Source organism: Argiope bruennichi, chromosome 3 (genome assembly GCF_947563725.1).
Source record: "Argiope bruennichi chromosome 3, qqArgBrue1.1, whole genome shotgun sequence".
Taxonomy (NCBI): Eukaryota; Metazoa; Arthropoda; class Arachnida; order Araneae; family Araneidae; genus Argiope; species Argiope bruennichi.
Window position 1 is genome coordinate 19160000 of NC_079153.1, and position 18155 is coordinate 19178154.

The 18155-nt window shown below is 31.5% G+C and overlaps 1 protein-coding gene across 1 annotated transcript in view; it reads right to left on the minus strand.

Moving 5' to 3' along the window:
* The window catches only part of LOC129964138 (glucose dehydrogenase [FAD, quinone]-like), a 52158-nt gene extending 34003 nt beyond the window's left edge, over positions 1-18155 (minus strand). The window contains exons 1-3 of the mRNA XM_056078832.1: positions 17997-18155; positions 5463-5609; positions 82-284 (exon numbers count right to left, since the gene is read on the minus strand). Of these exons, the coding sequence (XP_055934807.1) occupies positions 82-284; positions 5463-5604 (345 nt within the window). The 5' untranslated portion in view covers positions 5605-5609; positions 17997-18155. The remainder of the gene's footprint in view (positions 1-81; positions 285-5462; positions 5610-17996) is intronic.

Below are 18155 nucleotides of genomic sequence, written 5' to 3' on the forward strand. Positions count from 1 at the left end.
CAGAAAAAACAGAATACTATAATAGAATTTACTGTATCTGTTGGTGGGGAAGAGAAGATTATTAAGTAAACTATGGCCTACCCTGTTGACAAGAGACTCTCCAGTATTCTTTTGGGGTGTTGTCTTGTATGCCCAATCGAGGTTAGTGAACCAGAAACTTCTACCGATGGAAGGGATGTCATTTAGCAAAGGGGCACCTTGTCCAGCTTCCAGCAACAAAACACTCACGCAGGGTTCCTCCGATAAGCGACTCGCCACCACCGATCCAGCAGAACCAGAACCAACTGTTGGTACAGAAAAGACAGATGCATATCGAATCAGCAACATATATACAAAGTGTTATTTATATTTTTACATATATTTAGAAGTGTAAAATTGTAGCCTCCGTATAGTGGAGTAGCAATGCACTATTATTTCATTGAGCTCATAATGGTGTTTTGGACAATATACAGGGTGTTCATTAATTATTGTCGGGGTTTCCGTACCTCATAACTTTCGAATAAAAAGTATTACGCAAAAACCGATTACGTATTCGTAAATTACAACTCAAAGAATTTTATTAATGATATTGAAGTGTAAAGCTTGCACAATTTGCACTTTGTAGGCATTCAGCTGAAGGCGATTATATATTCGTAAATTCGCTGAACAAATTTTGACTTTTGATAATCGTGCGGGTTCTCCGAGCCCCATATTCTCCAGTTATGTTTATTCACTTTTTCTGTCACATGAAAAGTGGATTCGTCACTGAAGAACCATTTCCGAAGGTAATTTTCATCATCCTCAATTCGAGTCAAAATTTGTTCAGCAAATTTACGAATACATAATCGCCTTCAGCTGAATGCCTACAAAGTGCAAATTGTTCAAGCTTTACACTTTAATATCATTAATAAAACTCTTTGAGTTGTAATTTACGAATACGTAATCGGTTTTTGCGCAATATTTTTTATTCGAAAGTTATGAGGTACGGAAACCCCGACAATAATTAATGAACACCCTATATATTTATCTCAAAATTCGTGACAAAAAGAAAACAATAGTTGATTTCAAAAGCGTAAAGCATCATTATCAGATTTTAAAAAATCTGGGGGTTATTTTTTATTTCAATCTTCGATGGATCATAAGCAAAGACAAGCATAAAGAAAAGCGAATTTATTATCCAAAGTGATGCACAAATTTGATTACTTTACAGCACGATCGCCGCGAAGATTCGGGAATTTGTCATATTGATGGGTCAGGTTTCCGTTCCCTCTTTGAAAACCATTGCAGCCAGTGATATAAAATAGTCACGTTTCTTGGTCGTACTTCATTAGTTTGGAAGCTCTTTGTATTTTCTTTATGGAAAGAACATGCAGCAAAATGGTCCAAGCATTCATTTGTCAAAGTCTCAGTTTTTGGCATCTTGATCAGCTATTTAGATGCCTAGGATTCCAGCACTCTCCATTTCTTTTGAATTACTTGATAAACTTTGAACAAAATCAGCTGTTGCAAAAAACTAGCATCCTTGTTTGACCTTTCATCGAGAAAAGGGCTCAGAACCGAGGAAATTCCACCACTTCCCTGAATTGAAGAAGTATTTAGGAAGACAAAACTTCTAGATTAATAGTAATTTCAAAAAAAACATTAAGATCCATCTCACATCATTGCTGACAATGTTTTTCTAAAGAAGGAATCGGAACCTGGTCCATCAATATGACAAATGCATGAACCTCTTCGACTATTATCTTGAAGAATAAATTAAATTCTTTTTGTTCTGTATTTTACCCTCGTTTTAAGATCGAATTTTTTCCAGCATAATGAATAAAAATTTTTCTTAAATATAATAATTACTTTCAATTTGCTTATTCAATAACTTTGGAAGCAGATCACTTCCCACTGCGATAGAACGAGTATTCCTATGTTGAAAGCTGCTGAGAACTCCATGACTAATGGAAACTGTTCTACAGATGTTACCAAATGTATACCAGTTTCCAAGCTTTCATCACTAAGCAAAAATTAATAAATATGTAATTTTACCAAGAATTAACAAACGCCTGTTGAAACAACGCTCTTTGTCTTAAATAATTCGAGTTTTGACCAATACTATCAATATTCATTCCATTTTGTAAGAATAGCCGAATAAATTACAGAAAGTCTCCTCAATAAGCAAAAAAAGAAGCTGTATTCCTGGACAAACAAAAATCATTCGATCAAATGGGGATCAATTTATTATTTAAAAGCTGATAGAAAATCGTACTCAAGATATTTGATTAATATTATGGAATCCTACCTTATTGATCAGATGTTTAAATCAAAGGGCAGTCAGACTTTGAAAACAAAAAAACATTATTTAAGGTGTTGCACATCTATCCACACCAGACTCACTACTTTTGAAGTTACTCATAAATGATCTGCCCAAGTAATTTAATTCTACGTTGTGCTTAAATTCTCATAACACATCAAACTAGGCAGGAATAAAAATCCTAGAAATATTCAATTAACTTTAACCCTTTATTTACCGAATTCTTTTACCAACAATTTTTCAAATTTATTTTTGAACCACTAGTCAAGTTTTAGTACAGAATAAACCAAGGAAGAAGGAGTGAAAAACTTTTAATTAATTAAAATCATTTAAAAATCTTTTATTATTAATTTAATGAACATTATTTTTAATTAGCATCAATTGCATTCTATTGGTAATACGTTTGTGCAAGTTTGTGGTTCGAACTCGCAACGTTAGGGTTCATAGACAAGTAACAAATCCACTAGACAAAAGTTTACACGCCTCTCCGGAAGTTGTTATCTGGCTTATGATGTTACCATCACACGTTCTTTGAGTTCTTTCAAATACTGTTAGAAAAAATAGTCATATTGTGAAGATATGAGCCGGATTTAAACGGTGCTTTAAAGTACCGTCGGTAAATCAAGAGCTAAAGAGGCATGTCCAGAAATCTGAGGGCTGGTTCTTAAGCGGGAAGATTGAGATAAATTAAACTAGAAGCTATTATGTTTCACAAAGCTCTCATATAATTACCTGTTTAAGCTTAGTTACAGCGCCAGTCACGCTGGGGTGGCGAACGACAAAACTTCTAAGTTCAGACTTGATTTTCGTACATCTGAAACCCTAAACACATGCTCCTCTACTAAACTTAAAGCACTCTCCTATAAAGCTAGGATTAATAAGTTTAATAGCTCGGAACTCAAAAATAGCAGATACAAAAGTGCTTTCACTGAACGCCCTGTTTGAATCAAGAACTTACCCATGTCCTCTCTGAAGCCATGCTACTAAGTCTAACCTAACATTAATAGAAGCACAATACGACGTCATAAGTAGCGTATGTAAAGCTCGATGGTATGTGCGAACCACAGACCTCTTAAAAGTTCTACTGTACCTATCATGGAAAACCGTAAAAAAAATCCCCATCAATTTCTATAAAATTCCTAACAGCGATGAACTCTTAAGCAGATTGAAAATTACATCATAGACCTTAAATATAAAAGACTGCACAGTGTTTCATCAATTTTTAACCTTTTAAAGCTCAACTCTAAAGTACTCATAAATTCAATTAGTATCATTGACAGAAGATAATATAACATGTACATCTCCATTCATTGCAAATGAAATCTCCTCTCAATTAAAATCTCCTCAATCTAAACAATATGTTATCCTAGGCTTATGATCCAAAATTTTTCTAAGATTTCCGAATCTCCTAAACGCTGCATTCTCTCCAGCTCGGCAAACTCGAGGCAAAAGAGTTCTTCTATAGGTTGAGCATCCTTTCCTCCATCTACCATGGCTGATCTCACTTTGCCTGCCTAGATGATGCTTCAATTCATCACAAGATGCGAACTATAATGAATCTGATAGTCGTTTTCAAGAGGTGGAAGTCCATTTGAGTGAAGGAATTCCGTTTAAATCTGGACCATTTTTCAGTTTCCTTTTCTGACAATTTGTCTCGCAGAGCTCCGTCTATAGTGCTCAGTTATAGATTATTCAGGGAATTATTTCTATTTCTTATCTAAATAGATAGTCATGATTCGGAAGAGTCCCTAAAACTATGCTCTCATATAATAAAAATATTCTTAATTTTTATTATTTATATTTTTATTAAAGGAGTTATTTGTCGCACATGCTGCCTTGCTATCAATAACGGTTTGAGTGAAGATTTGGTTTTGGTGCCAACTGTTCACAATTAGAGAGATATAACCCAATATTCCACTTAATTTAAAAAACAATTGTTTCTTTTAATTCGTATCATTATTATGCATAGTAAGTACTATATGTATATGCATAGTTACAGTTATCCATTATAACATATTATGCATACTAGTAATTTCTTTTATTTCGATCATTTTCTATTTCAGCCCATGCAAGGGGTCTTTCCGACACCATCATTTATTTTTTGTTTATGCATTCTAGGAATTTATAAAAGTTTATACCTGTTACTTCCTGTACCTTCATGGGGAAGCTAGAAAAAAAGATCAAAACAACAGAGAACAATGAAGCAATATATTTTATTTTTTAAAGGAAGGTTTGGGGTCCTGTGTTAACCCTGCATGTGTTGTTTCAGATTCTTTTAATATTATGGTTATGACAGTGACAAGTACAGATTCAGAGATCTTTTTGCAAGTCTTCCTGTTGATAGACAAAATGATGATAGCTTAGATTCCTTATACAGTAATGAAATTTTAGAAAGTGATTATGATCAGACGCAAAACGCAAACGAACAAAACGCAGATTCTGAATTCTCCAGAAAATCTGATCGGTTCCTTTTCTGCTCGTGAAAAAAGTAACAAATCCTTATATAAAATAATTCTTTTATAATATGGATAAATTGTCTATAATTTATGTTAACAATTCATTTTATTCTGAATGAGGAATGATAAAAGTATTTGTTATGCGTAAGTGCATGAAAATGATAGATAAAAGTTACGAATTTTCAAAGTTTTATATTTAAACGTTAAAAATTGAACTTTGAAATATGAATATTGAAAATTTTGAAATTTTTGTTATTATTTGTTCCAAAAAAAAAAATAAATTCCAAGCGTAAACTATATGGGAAATATAGATTTTCTTATTCTTCCAATATTTTTATGCAGAAAAAAAATTACTTACATTAAAAATAATAATTTTTATATGAATGGAATAGGGAAAAGAGAAATGAATACAGAAAATATATGAAAAAAAAGGTGCTAAGTTCAATTTTGTTTTTTCTTATTAAAAATCGCATTTGTATCTTAAATAAGAACACATTTGAGTGGAAAAACATTTATCTACTCTGATAATATTTTATTTTTAGACAAATAGCAATAAGGAGTAAGTGCTTGACAATTTGGGGTCAAAATGATCCATCGCGTGTGTTAATGTGCAAAAACTGGGTGTGTGCTGAGGAGTTAAAATCATCAATTATTTAATTTTCAAATCCTTTATACTTACAAAACATTTCCCAATCGTTGACAAGTAAAAATTTATAGCAAAAACTCACCGACGATGTAGTCATATTCATCTTTGACGGTAGCAACTGTTTTAGGGGCGTTCCTTTGTGTAGCCAGGGAAATGAGTAGAAGGGGCAGAAGAGGAGAATTCGCGAAGGGCGTAGGATACGCCCTCTCGGCTGCTATGTCCATGGTACCTGAAAAGTATATGTTCCGTTGTAATTTTGAATGTTTGCACATTTTCCATAATGTCCATAAAAACTTTTGAAAAAATTCCTCATGCTTTATTTTTGAAATTGATTTCAACCGCTGCAACTTATTTTGATTGATCACAGTATTTAAAAACGATACCTTTCAATTTCATCTTTAGCTACAGTATAGGTTAAATTCTGCGTTACGTGAATGTTTTAATAAAAGGGATACTTAATTTTGGTACCTTGATCATTATTATAAATGATAACATCATTTTTCAATAATGGCAGTATTATTTGCCTGTGCTCAGGAAAAAAAAAAACTCCGCTTATGAGACTTCTGAAGCCTCTTATACAAGATATTATGTAATAATACCTCTTTGATTCTGTTCGATATTTTGAAGGCCGTAAATTATCATATCGTGATCAAAGAAATTAGGAAGAATGAAAAACAAAATTTTCCTAGATAATATTAGTTCATAATATGTAAGAAATCTTCAATTTTAAGTTTAAAATTTTCATACCAAGTTTTATCTATTTATTATTCGTTTCAGTAAACTGAGACGACCACTTTTCGACGATTCTATCTCACTAAGGGTGAGACGGGGAAGGATGAACGCATTTCTGGAATTTTTCGTCATTCTTTTACCTTGATTTCTGCCCTGTTAAATACTTTTTCGTTTTTGTTTTTGGTTTGTTTTTTTTTGCACTTGTATGCCAGTAACGTGTCGTTTCTGACTGTATAATTTTATTTTAATTCAGTCCACAAATAATTCGAATTTACTTTATTGTTAAATCTAAGCATCGCCTCCTTTTATCTTTCTTCTCACCCCTATTTCGATGAATTAAATCCATCCTAATGCATGGACAAAAGCGCGGAAGGTTCTAGAATTCTTTGGCGAACAAAAGTTTACTGCCGTTTTTGAGGTTTCGTATTCACAGACATGAGACAGAGAGATAAAGGTAATTTCAAATATCATTAACCCTTTCTAAGGTCCTGGAAAGTGTGCTTCCCACCCAATTTATCAATCTTTGTATGAAATTATGTAGGTTGGCATAAGTTCTGATAAATTTTTTTAGAAAGACAGAAACTTAGATGCTTCAGTTCTTTATCTCACACAAAATGATGCGTCTTGGTTTGTCACTTAATTATTAATTAACCAAATTAATTAATGAATCAAATTAAATTTATCTAATAAGCTAAATGAATCCCTTTTCTTATTCTAATTCCAAGCCTAAAATATTGTAACATAATATGACTAGAAAAAAATGGCCCTTTAAAGGGTTAAAAATGTTTTTTTTAAATAAAAATTCACCTTTGAATATCAAAATCATTTATTATTATTATTTTTTTACCATTTCATTACTTTCTCTGAATATTTTTTAGACGAAGAGATAAAACCAATTTTGACAGTACTAATAACGAACATCATCATCTGGTACTATTATATGTGAGCCTTTAAATTATTTTTTATGTAATTGATTATAAAAATTTAATCAAGTAAAAATTTTAAATGTCAAAGATCTTTAAACTGAAAGAAAGCAAAATTAAACTAAAATAGCCTGGATATACCAAATTTTCATTGATTGAGAAAAATTCATCAGAAATCAGATACGATCAAAAAATAAATCTTACTTAAGGCACTCACTGATCTACTTGAATCATGCCAGACCTTTTGGAAAGTAATTTTTCGAAGAAGTTTGTCGAAATAATTTCAAATATCAAAAAAATGTTGACGTGTTGCAATAAAATAAAATGACATCGCATGTTGTAAAAGTCTTTAAAGGGCAGAATATTGCAATTAGAGTTACCAAATTTGGCACGTAGTTACTTCTTTGGCGATTCATAAATAAAAAGCTTTAAAAATTTGTAACAACATTTTAATTAAAAATTGATATAGATTACAAACTTTTTCTTCAAAAAATTTAAAGGATAGTATAAAAATTAAAATCATTTTCTAATATCTTTTAAATTAAAAAAGTTTTCAATGATAGTAGTTTGTTTCTAAACTCTTTTTTTCACTAATTTTAATAAATTTTTCAAATAATTGAATATTAATTTATATAATTTAACGATATATAAAGAAGTACCAATCATGTTTATTCTATTTTTTTTTTTACCTTATTATTCAAGTGCTTTAGAGTAGACAATATTTTTTTTTTTCTTTTTCAATCTTCAGCAAAAACAAATTTCTTGGCTGTCCGACTCGTAAGCATACAACATACAATTGGCCATGTGAAAAACATGGATTTTCTAGGGTCAATCCACACACTTGAAGTGATTGACCTTGAGCATCGTTGATGGTCATCGAGAATGCAAGTCGGATGGGGAAATGCAGTCGTTTGAAATGAAAAGGCATGTTGGTGGAGATAATGGGAATGCGTGGAATGAGCCCATATTCTCCATTCAACTTTCCGTTAAGAACAGCTGCCTCGCTTCTTGCGCATATTGGTCTCTTGATTCTGATGCGTGTGGTCAGATAGCATATAAACATTGTGTTTGGATTCTTGCCGCATGCTGATCCTCAGATTCTGAAGCACGTGAATTTGCATTTCGTAAACGATCTGCTTTATTGCTCACTTGTCGTTCCTGGTTTGTTTGAGAAGCTCGAATTGGCTTGTTTCTACGTGCTGCACTGATAGATCTCTTAAGTGACGAACATTGCCAACATATTTTTTTGTCGAAGCAATCAACACGATATGCGTTTGTATAGCCGAAATATCGTTCGTCGATTCCCTGAATAAATAAAAATTACTGTTTGCACTGAAAAATTACCACTTTATATAGCTTTACTTGATCGGCATTCATGATAATAATTCTATTTTGTATGTGTGAGATAAACTCTGAATAATATGTGTGGTTTGTGCACAAAACGCGAGTTCACAAATTGTACAGACTAAGTCTATTGCAAAGGATACCGACGTGCTCTGATTGGTTTATGGTTTAAGCTTTGGTATCTTTTTGGCAATGTTTTGCTCTCATAATAGTGTAGTTTTCGCTTATTTGGCTCAAACCTTGTACTTTTCATTAGTTTTATGGAAGATACGAGTGAATATCAACACGATCTAATTATTATTAATATGATTGTTTTCTCTGAATATTACTAGTAATACTATGAATACTAATTATTAATAATAATAATAAATATTACTAATAATACTAGTAATACAAGTAACTAATTTGTTTATGCTCAAAAGTATAAAAACTATATGAAAGTAATTACTCGACATATAATGCAGCAATTAAATAATTCTTATTTTTCTATGATTTTCGTGCCTTTATTAGATAATTTATGTAGTCATTGAAACTTGTTGCTGAACGTTTGTTACTTTCCCATCAACTACTATGGGGATATGATTACTTAATGCCCAAAACGTATAAATATATAAGCTTTAACACAATATGTGATTTCGTAGATAATTTTTTTAGTTATATCAAAATAATATTAAGAAGAAACATACACAAAAAATATTTTTAATAAATTGTAATTTCTATATTTCCTGAATTCAGGTTTCAGGATTTGATCTTTTCTGCTGTATATGTGTTCCAGATTAATATTACATAAAAACCGTAAAAAAAAGTGGGGATTCACATATTTTATTTATTTTTATAAAAATATATTGCCAAAGATGCCAAGGCAAAACATTGCCAAAAAGATGCCAAGGCTTAAATCATCTTTCAGAGCACGTCGGTATCCTTTGCCATAGACTTAGTCTGTACAATTTGCGAACTCGCACACAAAACACTGTGCACTTTGAATGACAACATCCTGTATAGATGACTATTCACTAATGAAAAGAAAAAAAATTAGCGCTTGCACTAAATATAAATTTCATTTCTCTCACATTGATTGGCATCAATCATAGTAATTTTATTTATTTTTTTATATATGCGTGATTAGCTCTGAATGACATGTACCGTTTGCTGTTTGTCATTTGTCAATTTTAAAATATAATCTTAGCGCAAGTGCAAGCAATAAGTTGACAAAGTTCCACTGAGCGATACGGCAGCAGCGCATAAGGTACGAACAAGCAAAAAATCATTTGTATGTATTAGATTATTGTCATGTAAAGTTTAGTATCAATTCACTTTGTTTGAAAAATATTTGAAATTATTTACAAGCATCGAATATAATAGTGATTTTTAAAAAGTACGCAATCAGAGCGTTTATAAAAATAGACGAATTGATTGTAAGACTGTGGTGACGCTTTATAAGCCAGATAAAAGCTACGAGACATGAGAAATTTCTTTTGTCTAGTGGTCTTGTTACTCGGCTACGAACCCAAAGGTTGCGAGTTCGATCCTCGCCTATCGCCAGCAGCAACATTGGTGACCCGGACGTGATACGCAAACTTCATACAACTGTTGTGGCGCCCTCTACCAGAAATAAATAAATAAATAAAAAATGAAGCTGATAAATAGTTAGCCAATAAAAAAAATGCAGCTGATAAATAATCAGCCAATAAATAAATGAAGCTGATAAATAATCAGCCAATAAAAAAAATGGATAAGACGCTACAGCCAATATATCACCACTAATAACAGCAAAAACAGGACAAAAAATCGTTCGTCTCACCTCCGACGCACTGAAGGGGGAGTAATGTGGTGACGCTTTATAAGCCAGATAACAGCTACGAGACATGAGAAATTTCTTTTGTCTAGTGGTCTTGTTACTCGGCTACGAACCCAAAGGTTGCGAGTTCGATCCTCGCCTATCGCCAGCAGCAACATTGGTGACCCGGACGTGATACGCAAACTTCATACAACTGTTGTGGTGCCCTCTACCAGAAATAAATAAATAAATAAAAAATGAAGCTGATAAATAGTTAGCCAATAAAAAAAAATGCAGCTGATAAATAATCAGCCAATAAATAAATGAAGCTGATAAATAATCAGCCAATAAAAAAAATGGATAAGACGCTACAGCCAATATATCACCACTAATAACAGCAAAAACAGGACAAAAAATCGTTCGTCTCACCTCCGACGCACTGAAGGGGGAGTAATGTGGTGACGCTTTATAAGCCAGATAACAGCTACGAGACATGAGAAATTTCTTTTGTCTAGTGGTCTTGTTACTCGGCTACGAACCCAAAGGTTGCGAGTTTGATCCTCGCCTATCGCCGGCAGCAACAAGACTTTACTATGCTATGATATTTTTGAAATGTACAATTTTATTATGTACAATTTTTTAATTTCTTTTTTGATACATAATGCAGAGTTGAGTAGTGAAAGATTTTGATAAATAGAATAATAATAAAAAAAATGTTACAATTGTAAAAATAAAATTTTTAATAATATACGGAAAATTTTAACAGACAAACAGAATATATTTAATTGTACACAATTACACCATAAAATTTTAAAATAAATAATACAAATTACATCTAATGCAATAAAAATATTTCTTAGAAAAAAATGGAAGTTCTATTATTGAATGCATCTTATAATAATTTTTTTCATTATATTCATTCTACATGTATGATGGATGAATTAACATATGCAATTAATAGGTGGACTTAAACGAAAATAATTACAAAATAATGATTTTTTGTTTAAATCTGGAAATATTTATGAGGAATTTGAATTATAGGCTTTTTTTAACTTTTTGCACTCGGACATTTCTAATTGAAGGCACCATTCTAGAAAATGTTTCATTTACACGTTGATTGATTTCCATAACTAAAAAATTACTTTCACAGTCATCATCTTGGAGAAAAAAATCAATTCATACAATTGCATGCATTTTTTTTAACTTCTAGAAGCCGAGTCCATGTATTCAGTTAATTGTCGCGCATCTAACTTGGTTCTTATTGGCTCGCCAAGTTCGCCAACACTACGCCAAGCATTTGGCTTAATCTAATGACAGTTAGTTAGAATATATTGATAAAAAAACGAGATGAAAACGCATAAAATGTAATTATGTAATAATAATTGGACTAAGTTTTAACATTTCAGAATTCTAAAATAATGATGAATAATTCTAAAGTAAAAGAAAAATACGAGAATAATGATACAGCGCTATTTCAAAAAATGTAACACAAAATAGAAAACTATGTTAAAAATTATTTAATGTAAATAATATCGCGAATAACCTTTAACTCTTTCACTGCGACCGACCGAGAAAATTGTCTACTAGTGAGGCGGTTTGGGTCGGTTTCAGATTCAAACGAAAGTATAGGATGTAAAGCGAATCATCAAAACGGATGTCTTTATTTTGCATTTTGCCCCCTTCTTTTGAAAAAAAAAGCAATCCAAATCCTACCCCCAGAACTTGCACGACTGAGTAAGTAATGAGAGGGTTAAGAAATAAAAACATTTGGAGGACGTCTCTCATCCGTAAAGACGATGAAAGTTTAAAGACGAAAACAAAAAGACAGAAAGAAAGTTTAAAGACGATGAATAGAAACAACAATCATGATGATAATTAAAAGGACATTCAACTGTAATGAACTTGACGCTAAAATTATCGAGACATATATGTCACGTTAGAAACTTGTCGTCAAAAATATACTAGTGAGTGTAGTTAATATGTTCTGTTCGAAGACGAATCAATTTTGTGGCAGCCTCTCATATAGGAAGTTTAGTTTAGTTTAGTTATATTAACGTCCCGTTGTAAAGCAACACTAGGGCTATTTTGGGACGGACCTCATAATTTTGAACCGCGGTCAGATGACGAGGACGACACCTGAGCTGGCAACCCCCTCTCCACACCACACCAGCGGGGGGACATTGGTCAGGACGGATTTAACGTGCAACAGACCCCCTTACACGACGGTTCTTCGGTGGAATCGGGTCTCGAATCTGAAGTCCTACGGCTCACAAGCCGAGACCTTACCACCAGGCCACCACGGCCCTCTCATATAGGAAGAATACGTCGCAAAGCAATCGAAGTTTGATAGAATGTGTTGGGTTCTGTAACTCTCATGTTTCTTTTAAAATAAAAAATAAAAGAGAAAAGCAAAGGATTTCTTTGCATCATAGAACAAAAATTCTTTGATCCGAAATGACGATACAGATTTTGAAAAAGAACCTATCGTTTCATTGCCAGAAATATTCACATGATCGAGATTATATCAGAAAATGATATTATAATCCTTATTTTGTAAGCGCAATTTTAAAAAAAGAAAGATTCGAGTTATACTGTTATTTAAAAGTACAAATAAATTATACATAATTAATAAAAGTCATTAACGCATAATTAAAAAAAAACTAAGGAAAGTTATTGATATAAAAATATTAATTGATATAATGCTTTTTTTATTTTTTGAATGATTCAATAAAAGTATATTTAATAAATCAATGTATAACAATTGAATACAGCAATTTCCAATTTAATTTCAAAATGAAGAATACGAAAAGTAGAAACTTTCAAATAAAGCCTTAATTTCCTTAAAACTGAAGAATAAATATTTCTCAAAAGTGACAATTTTTTATTCTTTCTGGTGGTAAGGTCTTGGCTTGTGAGCCATAGGGTTTCAGGTTCGAGACCCGATTCCACCGAAGAACCGTCTTGTAGGGGTTCTGTTGCACGTTAAATCCGTCATGCCAAACGTCCTCTCGCTGGTGTGGTGTGGTGTGGAGATGGGGTGCCAGCTCAGGTGTCGCCCTCGTCATCTGACCGTGATTCAAAATTACGAGGTCTGTCCCAAACTAGCCCTAGTGTTGCTTTACAACGGGTCGTTAATATAACTAAACTAAACTAAAGCAATGTACAAGTCCTTGAGTAGATTAAAAGCCTTAGAAATTGCTCACTTATTATTACTGAAGACAAAAGACAATGACGAAAAAAAGTATCTCAAGAATATGATCAAATTTTTTTTTAATTTTTTAATTAATTTATTATTTTAATTTTTAATTTTCAAAATTTTAAATTTGTATTTGGAAGCAAGCAGAAGAAATTTAAATTAGTGTATTTTAACCAAAATAATTTTTTCAATTGAGAAATTTCAAGTACCTGAGAAACATTCACACGAACCGGATATTCAAATCAAAAGCATTCCGATTAATTAAATTTCACAGTATTTCCGAATTCTTGACTTAATTTAGTTTTCGATTTCTCAGCTAAAAAAAATGGGTAGTATTAAAAACTGCCAGGTGGCTAAGTATCGATTCAAAAAGTTTTTTTTTGATTTTTAAAATTTTTCTGGCAAATTAGAGGTATAAGTTAGACTGTACGACGATGTTCTTATAATGTCGTCACAAGTGTCAGCTAAAACAGTTTAGTTTGTTGGCTTCTTTTTCAAATAGGATTTACATTGTCATGATTTTGATATTTTCCATATCACCCTATTCCCCAGTTTCTGTTAACCATGGTTTTCTCTACGGATTTTCTAATTAATAATTAGAAATACCGCAAATTATTATACAGAAAGATCGTTTTTCACCCAGAAACTGGTCTTCTTGCTCCATGCAGAAATTAATGACATTTAAGTGTATAAATAAGAAGTACAGCAGAGAAAAAGGAATGTCATAAAAACTGTGTAGTAGAAGGGAATTTAAATATCAAAAATATCACAATGTTATAAATGCCAGTCTCTGTGACTCACAGTTTTCTATATGGTTTTCATCATTCAGGATCGTAAATACCACATATTGTTAGGTAGAACTAATCACGCCTCACCAAGAAATTAATTTGCCTGATCCTTTCAACCATTAGTGACATCTAAGAATATAATTAAGGAGAACGGTAGAGAAAATCATATGTCACCCAAACTATGCAGTACGATGGAGTGGAAATAATCAAAAATAGTACAGTATTACAGATGTCAGGCTCTGTGACACGGTTTTCTTTACTGAGGATTGGAAATACCGCACATTGCTACGTACAACTAATCACGCCTCACCAAGAAATTGATTTGCCTGATCTGTGCAACAATTAGTGACATCTAAGAATATAATTAAGGAGAACAGTAGAGAAAATCATATGTTACCCAAACTACGCAGTAGGATGGAGGGGAAATAATCAAAAAATAGTACAGTATTACAGATGTCAGGCTCTGTGACACACGGTTTTCTTTATTCATGGTCGGAAATACCGCAAATTGCTACGTAGAACTAATCACGCCTTACCAAGAAATTGATTTGCCTGATCCGTGCAACCATTAGTGACATCTAAGAATATAATTAAGGAGAACAGTAGAGAAAATCATATGTCACCCAAACTACGCAGTAGGATGGAGGGGAAATAATCAAAAATAGTACAGTATTACAGATGTCAGGCTCTGTGACACACGGTTTTCTTTGCTGAGGATTGGAAATACCGCGCATTGCTACGTACAACTAATCACGCCTCACCAAGAAATTGTTTTGCCTGATCCGTGCAACAATTAGTGACATCTAAGAATATAATTAAGGAGAACGGTAGAGAAAATCATATGTCACCCAAACTATGCAGTACGATGGAGTGGAAATAATCAAAAATAGTACAGTATTACAGATGTCAGGCTCTGTGACACGGTTTTCTTTACTGAGGATTGGAAATACCGCACATTGCTACGTACAACTAATCACGCCTCACCAAGAAATTGGTTTGCCTGATCTGTGCAACAATTAGTGACATCTAAGTATATAATTAAGGAGAACGGTAGAGAAAATCATATGTCACACAAATTATGCAGATGGAGTGGAAATTATCAAAAACACCTGATATTAATATGCCTATGCGAGAAAGATGCCTATTATAAAACAAATTTATAATAATAATAATAATAATTTATAATAAGAATTCAGAAATTTCGTCTAACCTGTTACACAACTTACAAAAAATATTCATAAATTATAATTATTCTTATTTGTAAATTGTGAGGATTGAAATTAAATTTCAGGAAAATTTAAAAGTTTAAAACTTAACATAAACTTGGGAAATTAAAGGATTCTTTCACCTTCTCTGTCTCTCATGCCTTGTATGTATGTTGTTTGTTGTTTTCTATCTAGCTAGAATCATTACAACTGCGAATTCATTAGAATTCATTGTATTCTTGTTATTAGTGTGTATTTCATAAAATTTGCATTAAATTATTCACCTAATTCGTTTACTTTTTTCCAACTGTATTACAGACAATGTTTTATAAGATTTTAAATTTTAATCCATACAAATTTAATCCACTAAAAATATTTTCTTCATACAAATTTATATCAATAATTTTTTCAACGAAATGTCTCCATCGATTATAAAATAGTGATTTATTCGTTTCAAATCGTTTCCTAGAAACCTCAAGTTGTTTTAAGATACCATTATAAGAATCGTGCTTGTCATTGTTCCATCACTGCCAACAGCTCGTATTTCAAAAAGATAAAACTTTTTTCAGGAAAATTTTTTTTTATCTTATGAGAACAGCCCAACGTAGTAATGATATGAGCAAGATATATAGATCCTAATTCTTTAAATAGAACAGCGCCGTCGTTTTGTTATACTTTTTTAGTTACTATTTCTCTTATCTTAAACATAATTAATATCTTATCTTTTGAGTTTTTAAAATATCACATATTTTGATTATGAATGTTTTTCCACAATTTTTTTTTTTTTTTATTTTATAATGGTCTGCTCTTTTCGAAAAAAACGGAAGTTGTTTCTCAGAAACGTTCTCACATACTCTCCAATTAAAAACTATCCCCTCCCCCCCCGTATAAAATTAAGATCGCCAAACAGTATTCCTATGAATAAATTTTGTCAAAATTAGATAAATGCTAAAGATTTTGTCGTAAATCCATATACTAAATTTCAGCCATATGGTTTAACCCTTACAAGGGCCATTTTTTTTCTAGTCATATTATGTTACAATATTTTTAGGCTTGAAATTAGAATAAGAAAAGGGATTCATTTAGCTTATTAGATAAATTTAATTTGATTCATTAATTAATTTGGTTAATTAATAATTAAGTAACAAATCACGACGCATCATTTTGTCTGAAATAAAGAACTGAAGTATCTAAGTTTCTGACGTACCAAAAAAAATTTGTCAGAACGTATGCCAACCTACATAATTTCATACAAAGATGGATAAATTTGGTGGGAAGTATACTTCCCACTGCCCTAGAAAGGGATAATTCAGGAATTTTTTATTCCTTCACTCGGAGCGTGGGAATCGCTGACGAAAGCATTTTTGCAGAGTGTTCTATTGCATTAATTAAATAGAAAAAGTGTAATGGGATCAGAAAATAAGAGAATATTTTAGAATGAAGTTAATATAGGCTAAATAAAGATGAAACTTTGTTGGACATAAATAAATAAATACGGAAACAATTCTTCAAAGAGAAAAGATTTTTTTTCTATATTTAATTTATTTCAGTATTTTTTTAAAAATAAACGAAACAGCGCCAGATTTACAAAGAGATTTTTAGCAACCGTGCTGCCATTTATGCAGAATATATATATTAGATGCCTTTTTATTTACTGTACATAAATAAAAAAAAAAACGAAAAATTTCTTTAAAGAGAAAGAGAGATTTTTTTTTCTATTTTTCATTTCTTTTAGTATGTTATGAAAGTAAATGAAACAGTGTAAAATTTACGAAAATTTGTAGAGTATAAAATTAATGAAGAATAAATACATTAGATGTATCTTTTCTATATTTTTCTAATATTTGATTTGTTTCAATATGTTTTGAAAATAAACGAAACAGTGCCACTTTTATAAAAAGAATTTCAGCATGTGTGCTGCCATTCATGTGGAATAAATATGCTAAATGTATTTTCTAATGTTGTACATAAATAAGAAATGTCCGAAAAAATTCTTCAAGGAGAAGAGGTGTTTTTCTATTTTTGGTTTCTTCCAGTGCGTTATGAAAACGAACGGAACAACGCCATATTTACAAAAGAGAGTTTTGACATGTAGTATGTTGTTGCCATTCATGTAGAATAAATATTTTAGACGTATTTTTAATTATTGAAATTATTTAATGTTCAGGACAAGGAAAAAATAAGTTTTTTTCCTGTTAATTATTATAATTATGTACAGTTATTGAATTTATGTTAATTTTTGCATCTATTGAAAATATTATATTACATTTATTAATAAATGCCTAATATGTTGCAATAAAATATTGAGCATTTAATATAAATAAAAAATATTGTGAAAATCAGAGAGGGAAAAAATTATACCAGCTATAAAATTGAAAACATTACACATACATATATATTTATATTTAATATGTTGTTAAAGTTTGCTTTTTTAAAACCCCTATAAGGTTCACCAAAAAATATCAAAGTTCCTTACTGAAAGAAGAATTAGTGTGTGCCTTGGATATATAGGATAACGGTATCTTCCTGATATTGATTATAAATATTAACTTACTTTTTTAAAGAAACAAATGAATATACATTAACAGTAATGTATTTAGAAAGCATTAAAGTCAACAAAATTAAGGACTATAAACTGGAAGTTAATTTACCTGGTTAAATATGAAAGTTTATCGGAACTGGTGGCCTGGAACCCTGCAAGAAAATCGAAGTTTCTGTTTGAGAGGTAAAGTAGAATCAATGTGATTAGTTTGTAAGAAATCGAAAAGATGTTTCTTTATAAGACATTCCGATAGAACCCCTTTGCAGCT